The sequence below is a fragment of the Plecotus auritus genome (genome assembly GCF_963455305.1).
Source record: "Plecotus auritus genome assembly, chromosome: X".
In the NCBI taxonomy this organism is placed as follows: domain Eukaryota; kingdom Metazoa; phylum Chordata; class Mammalia; order Chiroptera; family Vespertilionidae; genus Plecotus; species Plecotus auritus.
The window spans coordinates 43,985,265-44,007,112 of NC_137784.1; the positions used below are offsets into that span (position 1 = coordinate 43,985,265).

Sequence of the window (21,848 nt, forward strand, 5' to 3'; positions counted from 1 at the left end):
TCTTCCAGTCACACTTGTATGGGAGGTGCTAGGGCAGTGCTAAACATGGGTAACCAGTAGTTACCACTAGCACTTCCGTTACTGGCAAAAAACAGCCGCAGTGCACATAGTGTGAAAGAGCCCATTATCAATGTCAGATTGCATCCACTGGACTCTATAAAAACAACCAAGTGCCACTTTTAAATGCCCATTGCAACAGTTTTTCTTATTAAAAGCTGGAAATGGCAGGATATTTATATATATACCCCTACTGTGACAGCCTGGCAGAGCATTACAAAGGAGAAAACCCAGCATCTGGTGATGTCCATAAGTACAAGACTTCAGGCTGTCATTACCAGGAAAGGGTTTCATCCAAGTATTAGATATGAACATTTGATTTTCAGTTTTTCATTTGTCCAATTACTTCTGAAACCCTGAAATTAAGCGATTTTGTAATAAAATCTTTAGCTCATCACATTTCTATACAATCTTTTTGTTCAACCCACTGAATTAGGGTTCGTTCACACTAGTCATGCTTCCGTTGCAGTATGGTGCAGTACTGCAATGCAGCGCAGCTAGGGTTAATGCAGGGTACACAGGTTTCCATCATGTTTGCATTGATGCTAATGTGCAGTGGTGCATGTTAACACAAATGCCCTATAGCACGCATTTTTACAGGCGCAAGGGGGAGAAGCAAACGCAGCCCAAAATGCATTTGTTTTGCCGCTAACACATGCGGTTAGTGGCCATGGTAGCGTTACTGATACCGCATCCGTATCAGCAAAAAAATGCAGCCGCAGCATGGCTAGTGTGACATGTCCTCTGTGTGTCTTTTTCCCTGCTGCGCGTGTCCGCAGTGGGAAAAAAAACTGCAGTGGATACAAGCCCTAAAAGCTGAAAGTCTTTGTTGTTTTTGAAAGGGCGGGGAGAGACCGACTCCATGTTCCCTTTGTTACATATCTTTCACCTCGTGGAGTCAGGTTCCCGCCCTAGAACCTCTCCAAGAGCCCAACCCACACTTTTGAATTAACCAATAGAAATGCAAGGGGAAGGTAAGCCGCACCCTGCCCCCATGTGCAACCTGATCCCGACCAATCAGCGGAGGCCACACTACCTCACCCCTCCTACCTCTCCCAGGCCCCCTATAAATCAGCACGTTTGGGGGCTGACGCTCTCTCTCTATCTCCACCTCGCCGCTGCGCCGGTGGGTGTGTGTATGGGACTGAGCTCGAGCTAGCTCGATTAAAAGGCTCTTTGCTTTTGCATCGGACTCGGCTCCCTCGTGGTCTTTGGGAATCACGAAATCTGGGCATAACATTTGGGGGCTCGTCCGGGATCCCCAAGAACCTCAAGGGACCCCCGATCCATAGAGTCTGACTGGCCACGGTAGGTGTCTGTCTGTTCCTTGTCTCTTTTTTGTGTGAGCTCATTTCTGAATCTCTGGTAGTGCCCGAAGCGGTCTAGGTGGACGCACCGGAGGACCACGGGCGGGAGGAATTGGGAGACGTCCTGATCCTCCTTCAGGAGGGACGTGTATTCCCCTCAAACCTCTGGGACGAGGTGGGTTGCTCCCACCGATCGGCATGAGGCCATCGTCCACACTTTCGGTTTTGTCAGTTTTGTTCCAACGGACTTGCGTTGGAAAGCTTGTCTTAAGGGCCCTTTGTTTGTCTGTGTCTGTGTTTTTCTGTTTTGTTTTGTGGACTCTGTTGACAGACATCATGGGACAGACTCAAACCACTCCTTTAAGCATTATGGTTGATCATTTCAAAGAGGTTAAGGGAAGAGCTAGCAAACTCAGTGTAGAGGTCCGGAAGGGCCGGTGGCAAACTTTTTGTTCTAGGGAATGGCCAACTTTTAGTGTCGGGTGGCCGCCGGAGGGGACCTTTGACCTCCCCACCATCCACCGGGTGAGGGACATCGTCTCTCAGCCCAAGAAGGGACATCCTGATCAACTCCCTTACATTATTACTTGGCAGGACCTCGTGAAAGAGCTACCCTCCTGGCTTAAGCCCTTTCTGTCCCTGCGCCCCTGGAGCTGAAACCCATACTTGCTTTGCAGGAAACGGAGAAGGTGAAGAAGAAGAAGGACCTCACCCCGCCATCAGCTCCCCTCTACCCTGTCTTTCAGGGGGGAACTGAAGAGGAACTAATCTTTCCTCCCTCATATCAGGCCCCTAGGAGTCCACAGGGGGGTGATCCTCCCACGAGAGGGGAAGCGGATGCCACGGGGAGCAGAGTTCCTGGAGCGGCTACGGTTCCGGTGGGCTCCCAGATGCAGATGGCAATCAACTCCATCACTATTGGCCTTTTGCCACTAGTGACCTTTACAACTGGAAGGCTCAGAATCCTAAGTTCTCTGAGAAGCCAGCAGGGCTTATTGATCTGTTAGATTCTGTCCTTTTCACCCACCAGCCCAAGTGGGATGACTGCCAACAGCTTTTACAGGTCCTGTTCACAACTGAGGAGAGGGAAAGAATCCTCAATGAGGCCCAGAAAGTGGTTCCAGGCGTGGACGGGAACCCAACCACCAACCCGGTCCAGATAGATGTCTCTTTTCCCTTAACTAGGCCTGAATGGGATTTCAACACTGCAGAAGGTAAGGAGAGGCTCCGGGTCTACCGCCAGACTCTAATGGGGGGTCTCCGAATGGCTGCTAGAAAGCCAACTAATTTGGCCAAGGTAGGGAATGTTCAGCAGGAAAGGGATGAGTCTCCAGCTGTCTTTTTAGAACAGATCATGGAGGCATACCGCACCTACACCCCCATGAATCCAGAAGCTCCTGAAAACAAGGCAGCTGTGATCATAAGCTTTGTAAACCAATCGGCTGCGGCAAAAAGTAGATAGGCTGGGGGAGAAGAGTTTAAAGGACCTACTGGAGGTAGCCAAGAAGGTGTATAATAACAGGGAGCCCCCGGAAGAAAGGCAGGCTCATGCTGCAGCGGCTGCGAGCAGCAAACAAACCCGAGACCTAGCTAAGATCCTGCTCGCCACCACCGCGGACTCTTCAGAGGAACGGAACCGCCGTCTCCACCGACTCGCCAGCAACCAGGAGGACGGTCCTGACCATAAGGCTGGAGGATGAGTACCGGCTTCACCAAAAAGCCTCTCCAATAGAGGGCAGCACAGACGAATGGCTGCAGGAGTTCCCCACGGCTTGGGTGGAGACAGGGGGAGTGGGGCTCGCCGCCCACAGGGCCCCAATCCTGGTAGAGTTCCTGGAACACCCCCCTCCTGCCAGTCAAGAAGCCCCACACGAATGACTACCAGCCGGTACAGGACCTCCGAGAAGTAAATAAAAGAGTTATGGACATACATCCAACGGTCCCCAACCCATACACTCTCTTAAGCTCTCTGGCACCCTCCCGTGTCTGGTATACTGTGTTAGATTTGAAGGATGCCTTTTTCAGTTTGCCACTCGCTCTCTGTAGTCAACCCCTGTTTGCTTTCGAATGGCATGACCCGGAAGAGGGCTACAGCGGACAACTGACATGGACTTGGTTGCCTCGGGTTCAAGAACTCGCCCACTATCTTCGACGAGGCCCTGCACGAGGACCTAGGAATCCTAGAGCAAGTGAATGGGCTCCAGAAGGACCTGACCAACCAGCCCCTTCCAGATGCAGATGTCACCTGGTTCAAGGATGGAAGCATCTTCATACGGGATGGGAGCAGGTATGCGGGTGCCGCTGTAGACACTGAAACGGACACTGTATGGGCAGAGGCTCTGCCTCCGGGACGTCAGCCCAGAGAGCAGAGCTTGTGGCCCTCACCAAGGCCCTGACACTGGGAGCTGGAAAGCGGCTCAACATCTACACAGACAGCCGGTATGCATTCGCCACCGCTCATGTTCATGGGGCAATCTACCAAGAGAGAGGGCTACTAACAGCAGAGGGGTGGACTATAAAGAATAAACAGGAGATACTCGACTTACTCTCAGCCTTATGGCTCCCTGCCAAATTGGCCATCATACACTGCCAAGGACACCAGAAGGCTGACAACCCAGTGGCAAGAGGAAACCACAGGGCTGACCAGGAGGCCAAGGCAGTAGCCATTTCTCCGATCCCCACCATGGCCTTACAGCTCCCAGACCCAGGAGACCCAGTTCCGCCAGTTCAGCCAGGATATTCCCTGGAGGAGTTACAGCACATTAGGAAGCTTCCCCAAGCAAAGGAGGAGAAGGGGTGACGGTATATGCTGGAAGACATCTTGCCTAGGTACGGTTTTCCCGCTGAGATAGGGTCAGACAATGGATCAGCTTTTGTCTCGCAGGTAACGCAGGCAGTGGCCAAGGCCATTGGGGCAAATTGGAAATTGCATTGTGCTTATAGGCCCCAAAGCTCAGGGCAAGTAGAAAGGATGAATAGAACTCTAAAAGAGACCCTTACCAAATTGACCATGGAGACTGGCGGGGACTGGGTGGCTCTCCTTCCATATGTCCTTTACCGGGTTAGGAACTCTCCCTACACCCTGGGTTTTACTCCTTATGAGATCATGTTTGGCCGGCCACCCCCTATTATCCCTAACCTTAAAGCCGAATTTCTTACAGAATTTGAAAGTCAAGAACTGTTTCTTTCCTTGAGAGGGCTCCAGAGAGCGCACGAAGACATTTGGCCACGCCTCCGTGCTATACACCGCTGGGAGACCCTTGAGCCACGATGGAAGGGTCCCTATGTCGTGGTGCTGACGACCCCCACCGCTCTCAAGGTAGACGGCGTCGTGACCTGGGTCCATCACACTCACGTCCGGTCAGCGGACCCATCTGTGATCCAGGAAGACTTCGTCACCAAATGGAGCATCGATCGAGATCAACGCAACCCGCTCAAGCTCAAGCTACGGCGTGCTCGACCTGCCTGATGCTGGAGGGGGAAGGAAGACTTGGGGACTCCGATTTTATCAGTACAGGGAATTTGTGATGGTGTACCCTCGTGACCCAGGAATGTTGTCCAGTAGAAATACAAACCGACCCATGATTGGGCCTGTAAGTTTCAAGACAAGGGGGGAATGAAAGGGCGGGGAGAGACCGACTCCATGTTCCCTTTGTTCCATATCTTTCACCTCGTAGAGTCAGGTTCCCGCCCTAGAACCTCTCCAAGAGCCCAACCCACACTTTTGAATTAGCCAATAGAAATGCAAGGGGAAGGTAAGCCGCACCCTGCCCCCATGTGCAACCTGATCCCGACCAATCAGCGGAGGCCACACTACCTCACCCCTCCTACCTCTCCCAGGCCCCCTATAACTCAGCGCGTTTGGGGGAGAGAACTAACTCTCTCTCTCTCTCTCCACTTCGCCGCTGCGCCGGTGGGTGTGTGTGTGGGACTGAGCTCGAGCTAGCTCGATTAAAAGGCTCTTTGCTTTTGCATTGGACTCGGCTCCCTCGTGGTCTTTGGGAATCACGAAATCTGGGCATAACAGTTTTATTAACAAGTCATTGTGATGTACAGAATGTGGGAACAGGGAAAAATTGTGTTTGAGTAGAGCTCTTAATCTTACCTCAGAAAGGCTCTGATACTGTGCTCTCCAAGGGCGTGTCTCCCTACATCACCACGATAACGTGTCTACGCATTCCCAGGGTGATGTCGGGAGACGCGTCTGCGGGCATTACAAGGAGCCTCTGGAATATTGAGAGGTTGTTCCTTCTACTGAATGGGCGGATATAAATCCACCCACTCAGAAGAAGGAGCTGCAGCAGTGTTTCCCGACGTTGCCATGTTAACACTGCTGCTGGTGAAGGAGCGGAGGGGAGAGCAAGAGAACCCTCCGCTCTTTCGGCTCCGCGGGCCAGATAGAACAGCCGAATGGGCCGGATCCGGCCCGCGGGCCATAGTTTGCCCACGGCTGCTCTAGAACATGACATTTGATACCAGCCCTGTCCATGATGTCACCTGAGTAATGGGAATAAACTGTTTCAATGTCCTGACCTAAGTTCCAGTGGCCTACCTTCCAGGTACAAAAAAACATAGGTGTTACCTCTTTGCCTGCTCTCAGAGAAAAGCAAATGCTTTGTTGTCCCTTGCATCTCATGGTTCGGGCAGCTTCCAAATTCCCACTTGTGCCACACCACCCAAGGAAAGTTTCACATTTTGTGTTGACCCCTACTGTTACTCACTTATTTGCTATACAACCCCCACCCCAGCTAAGTGATAATCCCTCTGATGCTTGCCACAGGCAGTCCAAAGATATTGAGTTCCATCTGTTCATTGTCCTGGCTACTGATGTGATTAGATGCTCTTGAACATTCATTCATGTCAACTCCATTTAAAAGTCAGCTCCCTGAGGTCATGAACTCTTGATTAGTTCAACTATTCAGCACAGAGATCAACACTCTCCAAAATAATTTAAATTAAATGGGCGCACTTACTTTGACAGCTAAGGGATACAGAGAGGCTCTCAGGAAGCTTACAGTCTATTGGGAAAGACAGTCACAAACACACATAATTTCACTGTCATACAGTAAAGTGTCCCAAGCACAGTCAGATAATGAATAAAGTTGTTGGTAATTATAGAATGAATCATAGAACTTCATAGAAATTTCTCCCAATCTTCTTATGTAGGAATCCTTCTGAAGTGTTGGGTACAAGGAGTGGGAGGGAGGAGGAAATACTTACTTTGGGCACACATGGTCCTAGGCCTTTCAACATATTATTTTATTTAATCTTCCCCAGAAGCCTGAACAGAAGAAATCATTATTGCTATTTTAATTTTATTGATTCCAGAGAGAGATAGAGAGAGAGAGAGAAACATCTGTGTGAGAGAAACATTAATCAGTTGCCTCCCGTACATGCACTGACCAATGCACTGAGTGGAGATGAAATTCACAACCTGGGTATATACCCTGACTGGGACTTGAACCTGCCACATTTTGGTGTATGGGATGATGCTCCAACCAACTGAGCCACACTGCCCAGAGCCCTTATTGCTATTTTAAAGAGTGAGAAACTGCCCTGAACGGTTTGGCTCAGTGGATAGAGCATCGGCCTGCGGACTGAAGGGTCCCAGGTTCTATTCCAGTCAAAGGCATGTACCTTGGTTGCAGCATATCCCCAGTAGGGGGTATGCAGGAGGCAGCTGATCGGTTTCTCTCTCATTGATGTTTCTAACTCTCTATCCCTCTCCCTTCCTCTCTGTAAAAATTCAATTAAAATATATTTAAAAAATAAAGAGTGAGAAACTAATATTCAGAGTGTTTATACCATTTCCCAGGTAGGATGAAGGTAGAATGAAGCAGTAGCAAGATTTAAACTGAGATATGTTTCCAAAGCCCACCCTTTTCTCCCACTATCCTTAATGAGTTTTATCCAGCAATTTCTGAATATTTTCAGTAATAGGAAGCTCACTCTGAAGCTTCCAAAAACGTGTTACAGTACCATCCACTAGGCCACGCAAAAAAAAAAAAAAAAAAAAAAAAAAAGCCAAGTCTTTCTAAGCAATAGTCCTCTTAAGGGTTTGAAGACATCTGTCACAGGTTCAAACTCTATTCATTGTGAACAACCTCTAACACACACACACGTTTTCCAAGATAAACATGATCATTTCTTTAAGCTATTCCACTGTGGCATCGTTTGCAGTCCCTTCTGCAGGCTTATTGCTTATCAATTTGTCCCTATCCCTCAGAACACACATCCAGATGGAAGCAACAATGGGGAGTAGAATGGGACTGTTACCTCCCTTATTATGAACACTGATTCTTATGAAGATCTTATGAGCTCATGTTCACCTATAAAATGCTGATACATGTGCTGCTGTGATCCCACAATGCCTTGAGAAGCTAATGCAAAGTGCAAAGAACAGTGGATGGGAAGTTAAAACTTTCAGATGTAAACCCAGCCTCTGCTTCTTGGTAGCAGTGTGACCCCAAATAAGTCCCTTAACTTCCTTAAAGATAAAAAAAGCTATGGTTTGCTTTCATTTGCAGCTTAGAATAAATCATTGACTATTGTAAACCTTCATCAGCCTTGCCAAATGTATGGCAGAAATGAAGCTGGTCCCAAATGGGGTACCTTGAGGAAAGTGTAATGGGTGATAAGCTTAAGTTAAAGAATACGGTTTCATATATGGTTGTAGGGGGTGGAGTTTTAGGAAGGAAATCAAATATAGGGTTATGAATTTTACTCTACCTAAATACTTTTCTCCTAGCTATCTACAATTTTAGCTCTTTCATCTCCTGGAAAGGAATCCTTCCCTGACCACCCTCTCTAAAACTGGATGACCCCATCAGCCCATATTCCATTATCCTGCTTTTCCTTCTAGCCATTTTTCCTTCTACCTGAAATGTTACATAATTATTTACTTATTGGTTTATTGTCTCCCTTTATACATTGTAAGATCCATGAAGGCAGAGACTGTTCTGTTTATTGTTTATCTCCAGCACTGAGAACAGTGCTTGGCATACAATAAATATTTTTTCATGACTGAATAACTAACTGAATGAGTGAATAAATAAAGACGAAGGCATATAGCACTGCTGACTTACAATGTAGGCTGTAGAGAAGATGTATCATGAAAAATAGTTTGTGCTGCAGCCCGTGATACCGACCTTGGCCCCTCACTCACCAAGGGCCTTCATTAGTTAGAACTAGTCCAAAAGGGACTAAAAGTTTCAGATTGCAGGCTGAGAATTTTAGGACCTCTTTGGTTTTCTGTTCCCTGTTTGCACAGACACCACTCAAACCATCACCCAGAAGCCCTTCCCTCAAGAAACACTGCCTATACTGCCCTCCTGTGGCCAAAGACTAAATACATAACTGAATAAATATCCAAGAACAGCAGTTTCCTTCTCTTCTTTTCAATGGCTCTATTTCAGGCCTATTTATTTTCCTTTTCTTTCCTTTTCCTTTTCTTTATTTTTCTTTATTTTACTTTATTTATGAGAGGGGACTTATTTTAGTTCTATTCAAGTAAGTTAGTGGGTCACACAACTTGCCTCTAACTCAGGGTAGAAAGGACTAGTTGGAAAAGAGCAGCAAGGATCTAAAAGCCCTTTCAGAGGAAGTACAATGCTTTAATCTCAGGCACAGGATCTTTCTGGGAAAACCAAATCCAATCATGCATCAATCCAAGACTGGCATAGACAGTGAATGCTTCCCTCAGTATCAGGCCCATTGTTTAGTTTTGAAGTCTAAACTCCTGGATAGTTCCATTCTTGGGCCTCATGACTCATTCAACCAGTTGCTCATGCTCACCCCCATGTCCAGGTTTATTTAGTTATAGGCTTTATTTAAACTGTAAACAACTGTGAAGTCAGGACACTAAGCACTCATCATCAAACTAAGCATGGAGTCTTGCTCATAATAGGTGCTCCACAAACATTACATAGATAAACAGGTAGATTGGTAGGTGGATAGGCAGATGATAAGAATAAGATAAAACTGCAATAGGAGGAAAGTTGGTTAGTTTAGCTGGGGAGTTTGTCACATTGTGGATATGTCAGAAGTAGTCTAACCAATTGACTCAGGAACTCTATTTTCTATAGAAGTCCAAGGTAGTCTAGCAAAGAGGCTCGGAGTGAAGATGTAAAGAGAGGATTGGACACTATCAAAGGATGGTAAAGAAGAGATATGCACAGGACAAACAGTGGATGGAGGCTTGTAGAGACTTGTGAAGCAACAGCTGAGACTGTTGAAGATCTCTGTGGACTGATAGGGAGATATCTTAAAGATACATTATGTAAAAAATAAATATGCAGAATAGTATATAAAATATATGTGTTGTGGGGTAAAAAAATAAGGGAAATAATAAGATATGTTTATATCTGCATAAAGAAACTCTGGAAAGATGCATCAAAAACTATAAAGCTGGTGTACTATAATAGGGTACCTGGGTGGACAGAGAACATCCACTCTATATGTTTTTATAGTTAGATTTTTAAACTATGTGAATATATTATCCATTCAAATATTAAATTTAAAAATGTTAAGTATGCTGTGTGAGCTTCATAAGTCATTCCTTCCCTCACTTCTCCCTCTGCTTCAATTAATCAAGCTAGGAAGAGCCCTACACTTAGAAGCAGTAAAGCTTGATAGTTGAGAACATAGACACTGGGGTCTGCCTGCTGAGGTTCAACTTTAGTTTTGCTAATTGCTGGTTATTTTAGCAAGTTAATAACTTCAAACCTCATTTTTCTCATCTTTAAAATGGGATGAATGGTATAATGCTCTGGTACTCAATCTGCCCTTAATTTTGAGCAAGCCCTGGATTCTCAGCACCCTAGTTTCCTCATCTGCAAAACAGGGAGATGATTAATAAGGTTGTTGGTGAGGGTTTAATGAGTGAATACATGTAAAGCACTTACAATAATGCTTGGCACATAATAATGTTCAGTAAATACTGGCAATTACTATTATTTAAGGGTTTGAGTACTATTTCTGCCCCTAACTTTAGGCAAATTACATACTCTCTGAACCTCAGTTTCCTAACGTATAAATAGAAAAAAACAAAATTACCTACCAATGAGATGATGAGATAATGAATTTGAAAGTTCCCTATGGAATAAAAATTTTGGTTAGGATGAGAATTGTTACAGTAGAAAAAGGAGGGGGTTGGATACTAAATGAAGATTCTACTTATTCAAGGTTGCCCTCTCACCTTCAGCATTCCAAATGAGAGAATATCTAAGGGGCAAGTGGAGGTCTTTAAAGGCCATGAGTCATTCGTATATTAAATGTCAGAAGATGTGTCCTGGTTCCCACCTCTTTAAAGCAGAGTGGCCAAAAGGGGCCACATATTACTGGCTGCCACTCCATTGTGAGATGCCAAGTGTTCCCAGGTATTTGTTCCTATTTTGAGAAGGTGCTGAGGCTTAGTGGTAATCTCACTATCATTAACAGCTTCTCAGAAAGGAAAGGAAGTAGCACCCTGAAGGCTCACTCTCCCCGCTCCACACATAAAATCAATTTACAAAGGACAAAACAATTTGCTTAATCAGGGGTACCAATTCTCCATATTCCAGCAACCAGCCCTTGCAGGCTCATTTCATGACCTATAAAGCCCTTTTATCCCCATTTTCTGATTTGCACCTCACAATAGCCCAAGAAGGCTGTCAAGTGGGAGAGAGGTAATCATTCCCATTTTACAGAAGGAGAACACTTTACTTTTCAGAAGGAAAGTGACTTACCCCAGCTCTCACCACTTCATAGAAGAATGAGAATGAACAAAGGATTAAGAACCAGAAGACCAAGTTCTGAAGAAAGTGCTTTAGAGCTGTAAAATTCTATACATTTGGGATTTTATGAAACTGTTAGGCCAGGGCAAGGCCCAGAACCAAGTTTCCTTTCTGCCACACCACAACTCTTGTACTGATGCTGGAGAAGGGAACAGCAAGTAAAGACTAAGAGAAAATTATCAACCCCCAAAATAACTGCAGCTTACATTTAAATGAAACTTTACATCTTCCTGAATATTGAGGCCTTTTATTGCATTTCAACCTCATGGCAACCTTGTGAGGGAAGTGTAGCAAAAAATAGGAATATAAAGTTTTAACCACCCACACACATACTTCTTATTCTTCTCCCCTGCTTCACTTTTTCTCCTTAGAATTAACATACTACATATTTTATTTAAGCATCTGCTTAGCATGTATTTTCCTTAGTAGAAAATTTGTTCCATGAGGAAAGGATTTTTGTCTTCTTTGTTCACCATTCACCAATGCCTAGAACAGTGCCTGGTACATAGCAAATACTCAATAAATATTATTGAATAAGCAAATTAATGAACATGTGGTGTGTGTTGGGGAGAGTGCTGTGAGGCTTATGTAAATTAGTATATGAAGGTGCTTTGAAAATGCAAAATACTGAACAAATGTGAGGGATTACTATTATCTTATATAATAGCCTGATATGCTAAGTGTCTGGTCATCCAGTCAGCCATTCAACCAATCAAAGTGTAATATGCTAATGATATGCTAAGGCCGCTCAACCACTCGCTATGACATGCACTGACCACAAGGGGGCAGACACTCCAACCAGTAGGTTTGCTTGCTGCTGGGGTCTGGCCTATCGGGACTGAGCAAGATGGGCTGGACATGCCCTGGAGACCTCTTGTGGTCCCTCCTGGCTCCCCAACCTCCCACGTCCTTCCCCAGCCCCAATCATGCACCAGTGGGGTCCCTCAGCCTGGCCTGCATCCTCAATCAATCTGGGCTGAGGGACCCCCCTCCCCGAGTGCACAAATTTCGTGCACCAGGCCTCTAGTATTAAAATAATAAAGGCCATCATTAATTGAGTGATTGCTATGTGCAAGACACTGTACCATGTGTTTTACATAGATTAAATCAGTTCATCTTCACAATAGTACCAATGACCAGGTACTACTATTCCAGTTTCATAGATAAGGTATATTGGTTAATTTTGTGTTTCAACTTGTCTGGAATACAATAACCAGACGTTCAATCAAATATTATTCTGGATATTTCCATGAAGGTATTTTTTGGCTGAGGTTAACATTTAAATCAGTGGACTTTGAGTAAAGCAGATTGTACTCCAGAATGTGGATGGGCCTCATCTAATCAGTTGAATGTTATAATAGAACGAAGACTGACCTGTCCCTGAGTAAGAAGGAATTCTGCCAGCAGACTGCCTTTGGACTCAGACTGCAACTCTTCCCAGCTTGCTGACCTACCCTTCAGATTTTGGACTTGCACCTCTGCAATCACGAGAGCCAATTTTTAAAACTAAATTAATATTGCTCCTTATAGATAGATTATAGATATAGATATAGATATAGATGTAGATATAGATATAGATCTATAGATACATATATATCTGTTGGTAGTGTTTCTCTGGAGAACCCTGACTAATACATAAGGAAACTGAAGCTTAGAATGGTTAAATTCCTTGTTTCAAATGAAACAACTAGACAGTGGCAGAGCCAGAAACTTAGGGATCATCTTCCTTGTTTCTTCCATGTTATACACCTCTCTCATCAACCAAACAACAATTCCTATTAAGTCTATATTCAAAATCAATGTCAAACCTTCCCTCTTCTCCCTCAACTCCACTGATTTCATTTCTGTAGCAGCCTTTCAATTGAGCTTGCCATCCCTACTTTCACCATCGCCAATCCATTCTATATAGAGTCTGCAAAAATAAACTTCTCAGATCACAAAGCAGACCCCATCATTCTACTGCTTCAAATGCTGCCCTATTGCACTTAGAATAAATAGCACTCACTCTGCCCAACACTGTCATACACACTGTGAGTATGTTAACTCACTCTTAATCCTCACTAACACTATAAGTATTACCATTATTATCTCCATTTTTCAGAGGGCATAACTGAGGCACAGAAAGATTAGTTAATGTGTCCAAAATCACACAACTAAGAAGTGGCAGAAGCATGACTTGAACTTAGGCAGTATGCTTCCAGAATCTGTGCTATTAACCACTGAACCATACCACCTTTAGGTACACACCCTTCCTGGGCCTACACGGTCTCATGTGAGCTGTACCTGCCTGACTGTCTGCCTTCCTATCATGTCACTTGCCTCCTCTCTCCCTGTGCTCCAGTCATACTGCCCTTTTTTCTACCCCTCAGGTACTATCCTTGTTCCCTTCTTTAAACCTCCTACAAGCCTTGCTGTCACTTCCTTTATTTTTTATTGTAATCCAAATTCATAGGGTCTCTCCCCAAACCTCCACACAGCTAACTCAAGTTAAATGTCAATTCCCTGGTATGTCAGGCAGGCCCTTAGACAAAATGTCTCCTCATGGCAATAGGACTTCTTAGAGCTAGTTGAATGTATTTATTTCTTCTACTTTCTGGTGCCATTACTGAATAGCTTAATCACTTACAGAACTAGTCATGTTCTCTCTCTCTCTCTCTCTCTCTCTCTCACACACACACACACACACACACACACACACACACACACACTAAAATAATAAAACACCTCAAAGTAATGGGTTCCTAAGAAGAAGCTCTTCTCAGCCCGACATGGGGCTGTTTGGGGGTCTTTTTCATTTTCTCCTGAAGCAGAAAACTGAGGAATCCTTGGTGTGGGGCAGGAACAATTGTTCCTTGTGAATGAAATTCCTGTTGGATCTCTTAGCACTCAGAGAAGAAGAAAGTTACGTCTGATCTTCTGAGGCCTGAATTCAGGGAGGTAGAAAAGATCATATTCTGTTATCCCAAGTGTGTATCCCCTCTATCCTGTCAAGAATAATAATTACTCCATATATAGGTAGAGATTAGCACAGTTCACACAGCACTTTCTTGTCTACTCACACAAAAGACTGGACAATAAACGAAGCTATGTATTAATTTTATGTATCAACTTGACTGGGTCAAGGGGTGCCCAGAAATTTGGTCAGACATTATTCTAGATGTGTCTACTAGGGTGTTTTGGATGACATTAATATTTGAATTGGTAGACCGAGTAAAGCAGATTGCCCTTTCCAATGCAGGTAGATCCCAATTGAAGACTTAATAGAACAAAATGGCTGAGTGAAAGGGAACTCTTCCTGCTTGCCTGTATAACCTGGTCTCTCTCTCTCTCTCTCTCTCTCTCTCTCTCTCTCTCTCTATCTCTATCTCTATCTCTATCTCTATCTCTCTCCCCCTCCCTCCCTCCCTCCCTCCCTCCCTCTTTCCTTTTCTCTCCTCCAGCTGTCAGGTGCAGCCACTTCTCTCTTCTTGCGCCCTCTATGTGTATCACCAAAGAAATCTTCCACCACTCAATCTTATTATGTCATTGTCCTTTCTGCCAGGCAAAGTTTCTGAGCTTGGCATTCAAGGTACTTCTTGATGTGGCCCCAATGCACCTTGCCAGAATCACTGCCTTTAGCAACATCAAAGCACCCACATGTTATTTACAGAACATACTGGCACTTTCATGACTCAATTCTTTGTCTAAGGTTGTTACCTTCTGCTTAGAACATTTCTTGCTTCATCTACCATACCTACTCCCCACACCAAGCCAACAGTGCCATCTGAAAGGCTTTAAAGTAAAATTTAAATGCTATCTCTTCTAGGAAGCCCTGCCCAATCCTCAGAATCACTCCTCCACTATGTTTTTGCTCCCCTGTAGTCCCACATCACCTTCTTTGTATCTCCAATAGCATTTCACCCAGGCTGACATTAGTTCTCCCCTTCTGAATCATTAAGCTCCTGAACACATAAACCACATTCTGTCTTTGATTATCCCACACCTCAGCCTGACATATCGTGTCCTGGAAATAGCAGCCGCTTAATAACCATCCATTTTCTTAAAATGACCTGTTAAAATCCACTTAAGCATTGCTTATCATGGCAATTGACTGGACACAAACTAATTGGCCATCAATAGGGAACACAACAGAATTCTATTTAGCCATGTAAAAGGAGGTTTCTCTGTACATACTGATATAGAATAATCTTCAAGACATACTGTTCATTGAAAAAAAAGGCAAGACTCTAGAATATGCTACTATCTATATGAAGTAAATAAAATGTGTGTGTGTGTGTGTGTGTGTGTGTGTGTGTACATAAGTAAATGTTTGTACAAGCTTAGAATATCTCTATACAAACACTTAAGAAACTGATTTCAGTGACTGTCTCTGGACGGTGTGACTGAGGACCAGAAGGAGGAAGACCTATGGAGACTTAATTTTTGTCAAATTCTTTTCCTGCTCTTTGAATTTTGTACTATGTGCATGCATTACCTACTCATAATAAATAAATAACTTTTGTCAAGCATATATTACATAGGGGAGAGAACACATTGAACTGTTATTAAGTATTGGCATAAGTTTCTCTTTTGGATTAGCTAGAAAAGCCCCTAAGAAATGTAACATGATTAGTCAATGATTGTACACAAATGAAGTGGTAGTTCTGAGCCAGCTGGGATGGTCTCTGGCTCTGAGGAAATGTAAAAATAATAATAACAAAAATTTATATAGCTTTACTCTATGTCAGGCACTGTTCAGGGTACTTTAGAGGTATTCACTCATTTAATCTGTACAACACTATGAAATGGGTATGTGCTACTACCCTCCCAACTTTAAAGATGAGGACCCTGAGGGGTTAAGTGGACTGTCCAAACCACACAGACAATAAGTAGTGAGAGCAAACAGGAAATCTGGTTCCAGGGTCTGTTCTCATAACCATTACATTATGGTGCTGATACCCAAGGCAGCTGTATAGCCAGCACCTAGTAGTTTATAAGTAATCAAAAAATACATTGGATAAATGAATGGATGAATGGATGTGTGTATGGGTGAGTAGATTGGTGAGTGAATGGGGAGTGGATAGAGGGATGGTTGGGTTGTGAAAATAGTAAGGCTTTTGTAATTAGATAAATCTGGATTTGAAATATGATGCTCTCCTTTATTTAACCCTGAGCAATATACTTAAACTCTCTATTGCTGTTTCCAAGCTATACTAGACTATGAACTCTGGGAAGGCAAGGATATTTATCTTTCATTCTCTACTGCATTCCTAATGTCTAGAATAGTACCTGAAAGATAGTAGGTGTTCAGTGAATATTTATTGCATGAATTTATAAACTAACAAATGTTAACTTTAAGCCTATTTTGTTAGAGGATAATGTGAGAATTAATCGAGATAACATTTCATATAACTGGCACATAATAGGTATGCTTCCCTTCCCTTTCCCCCTACTAAATTTACCTCATGAGAATTGAAGAAGGCACACATAACTGAGAATTGGGATTTGTGGATTCTTTGCCCAGTTACTGAGTAGTTGTGAGGTCTTGGGTCAAGTACCCTCCCTTTCTGAGACTCAGTTTTTACAATGTATAAAATGGGTGGTATTCAAACATTTTTGTGAGGGAGATAGGTAAGCAAAAACCCTCCTCCAAAATCTTAGGCAACAGCTCAACATATAAAGCAAAAATCAAGGTGCTCTGGATAAATGAAAGATAGGAGATCCAAATTTCTGCTTGCCCCTGCCCAGGCCCTCCCCTTGAGGTACTGCCATGGTAAATGAAATGCTCAGAGCACAAAACTTTTCTGTAAAGCGCCAAATAGTAAATATTTTAGGTTTTGCAGGCCATACGGTCTCTGTCACAACTATCCAACTCTGCCTTTGTATCATGAAGGCAGAATGGGCATGGCTATGTTCTAATAAAACTTTATTTATAGTTTGAATTTCATATAAATTTTCATATCATTTCATGTATGTCTGTCACAAAATATTCTTCTTTCAAATTTTCCCAACAATTTAAAAATGTAAAAAATGTTTTAAATGTTTTTTATTGATTTTCAGAGAGAGGAAGGGGGAGAGAGAGAGAAAGAGATAAAAACATACCTCCTGCTGGGGATCGAGCCTGCAACCGGGGCATGACCGGGAATCCAACCTTGACCTCCTGACTCATGGGTTGACACTCAGTCACTGAGCCACACTGGCCAGGCCATTTTTATCTAATGTGTGGGCTGAACTTGACCAGTAGACTGTAGTTTGCTGACCTGATCTAAGGAGTTGGGCTAAATTATCACCAAGGTCATCCTGTTTGGACATTACAACTGAGGCAGTCCAGAAGCAACATGAGCAATGTAGAGAGTAAAGCCTGAAACTATACTGTTGCTGTGGAAATTCCAGAAAGTAGATAGCAGAGTGGATCAGGTCTGCTCTAAGTTAGAAAGATACCTCAAAAAGGAAAAGGCTCATGTTCTGCTCCCACCCTTCATTTCCCCAGATTGAACTGCATTTTAAAATACTTTAAAATACTTGGTAGATCTCTGTTATTCATATCAGAATCAAATCAACTGTTAAACTTAACTGTTAGCCATTCTATCTTGCCTATACAGAGATTTCTACCAACTCAAATACTGATTTTTATGAAGGTCACTTGAAATTTGGCATGGAATTTAGTTCAATATTTCATATTCTTCTCCAAAGCATTGGCATATAAAGTGGAGCAATAGGAATGGACAACACTTAGTGTAGGGAAAGAAGGAGCACACTATCTCTAGAGAATTTTTTAAGAAACTAAAAGTCAAAGTATTTTTTTTATATCACCATGGACCAGCAATTTTAAACATCAGTAGTAAAATACTCCTCCCTGACAAAATATTTTTTTGGTCAAACTTCTAAACAATTGTTACTACTGAGTTTTAATAATCTTATAAAGTTTCAAATTAGCACATTTTATTACTTATCCTTTAATAATATTGTATTATACATGGAAGTCTAATTCAGAGAACTTTCAGTTATATAGTTGCCCCCCCCCCCCCAATACATACAGACTTCACATGTGTTTCCACTTTTTAAATGTTTAGAATCAATCATGGCAGATTTGGGTGCATTTCCCTTTTTTATTGATTTGACAGAGAGAGAGAAAGAGGGAGAGGGAGAAGGGAGAGAGGGTGGGGAGAGAGATTTGTTGTTCTAGTTATTTATGCATTCATTGGTTGATTCTTGTATGTGCCCTGACTGAGGATCAAACCCCAAACATTGGTATTTCTAGAGGATGCTGTAAGCAACTGAGCTATCTGGCCAGGGACTTTGGGTCCATTTCTTGTCTGCAATCCCTCTGGTGCTATATTACAGCATTTAAATAGTAGCTTCAAAGTAAACAATGGTAGCCACAGTGATAGTTAATTTAAAGGAATAAAATGTATGTTTTTCAATTCTCTCATTTATGTGACGAATTGGAGTTTTTGTTTGTGCTTAAAATCTAAAACAGCAAAAACAATACAAACTGCAAGGCATACTATTTTTGTTCAGTAAGTGCACATTTTAGATAATATTATGTTACTGAATTTGTTTTTAAATCGAAGTTTAGTCTCCCTTTTTATTGATAGTTATTTGAAAATTTAAAAAAAATCAAGAAAATAAGTATTAGTGCTGGTTATCAATGAATTTTTTAATATAGAAGAGAGAGTTCTGAAAATGATACATTCCAGATTTCACAAATGTTAAGTATACCATATCTAGTACTACTAATAAACTTAATTTTCTTCTCCAGAATCCTAGAAAGCAAGGAACTGGTTCATTGGTAATTCACATAGACCCAACCCTCAATTAGCCCCACCACAGGCCAGAAGCCTGAAGCAGATAATTTGATTATTGACTTAGATATGAAACATCCTTTAATGAATCCACCCACTGTGTTAATTCTAGCCCCACACTCAAACATCTGAGAATCAGATGGATGGTCAGAAAGGAGAAAGACCCAGACCCAGGTAACAGAAATATCAGGACTGGCATATTTTATTTTTTAAAGCAAACTTTGTGGCATTAGTTCATCCTTAAGGAAGTCCTTTCCCAAGATCATGACTCTGTTCTTTTCTGACTCTCAGCACCATTTAAACTAATGATTCTGTGGAGCAGTGGGGAGGGACAGTTACAAGTCAGGAGACTTAAGCTTTGCCTTCATGGAGCTGTGTGACCCTGGGTGAGTCTCTCTCACTCTCTGGGTCTCAGATTTCCTGTACAGATGACAAGGATTTGAAGGTCTTCTCATGCTCTGATCTTTTCTGGGTCTACAAACATTTGAAATAGCCCTGTTGGGACACCAAGGAAAGAGGGATATCTGAGAAAAAGAGTCTCTTGAAGTCCTGGTTTAAAGCAGGGGTCCTCAAACTGTGGCCCGCGGGCCACATGTGGCCCGCAGAGGACATTTATCCGGCCCACCAGGTGCTGCTGCCTGTCCTGCTTAGCAGCCGACTCGTCCCAGGCCCGCAGTGCGCGTAGGAATTTGTTCATAGTTTTTTTTTTAACTATAGTCAGGCCCTCCAATGGTCTGAGGGACAGTGAACTGGCCCCCTGTTTAAAAAGTTTGAGGACCCCTGGTTTAAAGGAATATAAACTGGATGCCTTCAGGAACCACTAAAACAGATGTATAAGGAAGAAGATAGCTCCTCATAATACAGTCCTAGCCAACTCCAGATTCCCTCCTCCTTTCCAGAAGGGCATCAAAAAAGGAGTTAAACATCAATTTTTGCCCAACTGCTTCTGGCTACTTTCCTTCAGCTTTGGATTATGGGTGGCAGTACTGAAGTGTGGGCTGGCATGGCCATCAGTGTCTGCTGACCCAACCCAACTGCCCTCCAATACCTTCTTGCTAATGCCTCCCAGCTGAGGACAAAGGCATGAGGGCCTCCCATCCCGGGAATCTCTAACAAGACTTGAGCTACCCCTAATTGAATCAGAGAGTCATCAAGATGCAGCCACCACTTCCTCTCTGGAAGGGAAGTCATTCCAAGGTCTCCAGATGGAGAAGGGAGCATTATGGCATAAAATTTACTGTTGGAAGATAATATTGAATACACACACAAACCCACACTTCTTGGGTGGGGGGAGGAGTTCTCTTAACTGAATGGAGTCCAGACCCATTTCCAGGATAGGGATCTCTGCAGCTGTCTTTCCTTGACGAAGCCCCAAGTATTGACAGGGTGACCCTAGCCCGGGGGCAAAAAAAAAAAAAAAGGGCTCCTGAGATCCCCTAGACAGCTTCCCTGAGAGTGGCTTTTTGGCCCTCATGCTCTGGGACTGGCCAGAATAAGGGGATACAGGGTCTATTTGGGGGACTATGCAACTCTCCCATACTACCTCTTCCACAATCCCAGGCTTTGTGACTGCTCCCTTCCTCCCAACCCCCTGCCAGCTGGCCTGCAGCCTGCAAGCCTCGCAGCTCACAGAGAGCCCCTCTGCTAGATCCCTTGCTTCTTTAGCCTTCCAGGTTACCCCCACTATCATCCCACCCCAATCTCTGGGGTGCGGGGGAGACAGTAGGATTGCGGAGGAGAATGGGAGGGGGCTTTCTTCCTTAGTCGAGCAAGGGCTCCTAAAATGGCCACAGCAAGCTCTCTGGTATCTCAAGGACAGCGGAGAGGAGAGGGCAGTGAACAGAGGCTAGGGGGCTTACTGCAAGGCGGCTGGTGGAGGAGCTGGGGGTGGGGCTAGGAGACTGAGGCTCAAGCAGGGGAAGCCAGGGTTATATGCACTCACCATTCCTGATCCGCCCCTTATCCACTGCATGGTGCCTGCTTCTCCGAGGCCCTGGTGGCTGGCGCAGGTTGTCTGGGGTTGGCTGGTTTGGCGGGGCTGGAGCGAGGGAAAGCCTCAGCACCCTCTCCTCCCCTCCTCCACAGCACTATGGCCCAATCCCCTCCGACTTGGACCTTGCCTTCAGTCAGGTTGTTTAATCCCAGCCCGCAGGCTCTGCCTCTCTGCCTGACAGCTCTGGGGTGTTTGGTCACGGAAGAAGCGTGGGCGGCGGGGGCCGGGGGGCGGGGGGGAGGTGGTCCCCAACTGACTGCCTTTGTCTCAAGCCAAGGCTTGAGAACTAGGAGGTGGGGTGTAGGGATGTAGTGAGAGGATGGGGGTGAATAACCTCACCTAGAAGAGGACAGCTGCCACCTCTGCCTGCTTCCCACCGTGCTGTAGTTAGATGCTATTTATTGTGGGGATCCCTAATTGTGTTGAGTCAGCGGAAAGTCCTCTCCAAAGTTGCCAAAGGTGTTGGGCCTGCCTCCTGAATAAAAAGATCCTGCTCCAGTGGAGCTATGCCAGTACTATCCAGCCTCCCTGCCCCAGCCCTCCTTCTGCATACCCCCCTGGTGTCTCCTCTCCTAGTGGGTGTCTCCTGGTGTCTCCTCTCCTCTCTTTGGGCTTTCATCATCAAAATCACTTTCACTTCTCAGAACAACCCTGTGGAGGCAGGCATTAGTATCTCCATTTTACAGATTAATAAATGGAGGATTAAAGTTGAAAGGGGGCTGTGTAAATTCACATAAAAAAATAAAGCCTCCACTTTACCTTCTGAAGCTTTCCAAGCTTCTTTTTGTTCTCTCTCTCTCTCTCTCTCTCTCTCTCTCTCTCTCTCTCTCTCTCTCTCACACACACACACACACACACACACACACACATTATTTCAGGATTCTGGAAGAAGCTCACACCTTCAGGATTATAAAAGGTAGCTTGTCGATGGATG

At 44.1% G+C, this 21,848-nt stretch overlaps 1 protein-coding gene across 2 annotated transcripts in view; it reads right to left on the reverse strand.

Moving 5' to 3' along the window:
* ARHGEF9 (Cdc42 guanine nucleotide exchange factor 9) overlaps positions 1-21,326 on the reverse strand; it is a 251,908-nt gene extending 230,582 nt beyond the window's left edge. Inside the window, exon 1 of one of the 2 annotated variants that reach the window (XM_080653046.1) lies at positions 20,864-21,326. In XM_080653046.1, coding sequence (XP_080509172.1) covers positions 20,864-20,893 — 30 coding nt within the window. In that variant the 5' untranslated portion in view covers positions 20,894-21,326. The remainder of the gene's footprint in view (positions 1-20,863) is intronic. The other variant, XM_080653038.1, reaches the window with a different exon arrangement.
* Positions 21,327-21,848: the final 522 nt, after the last annotated feature.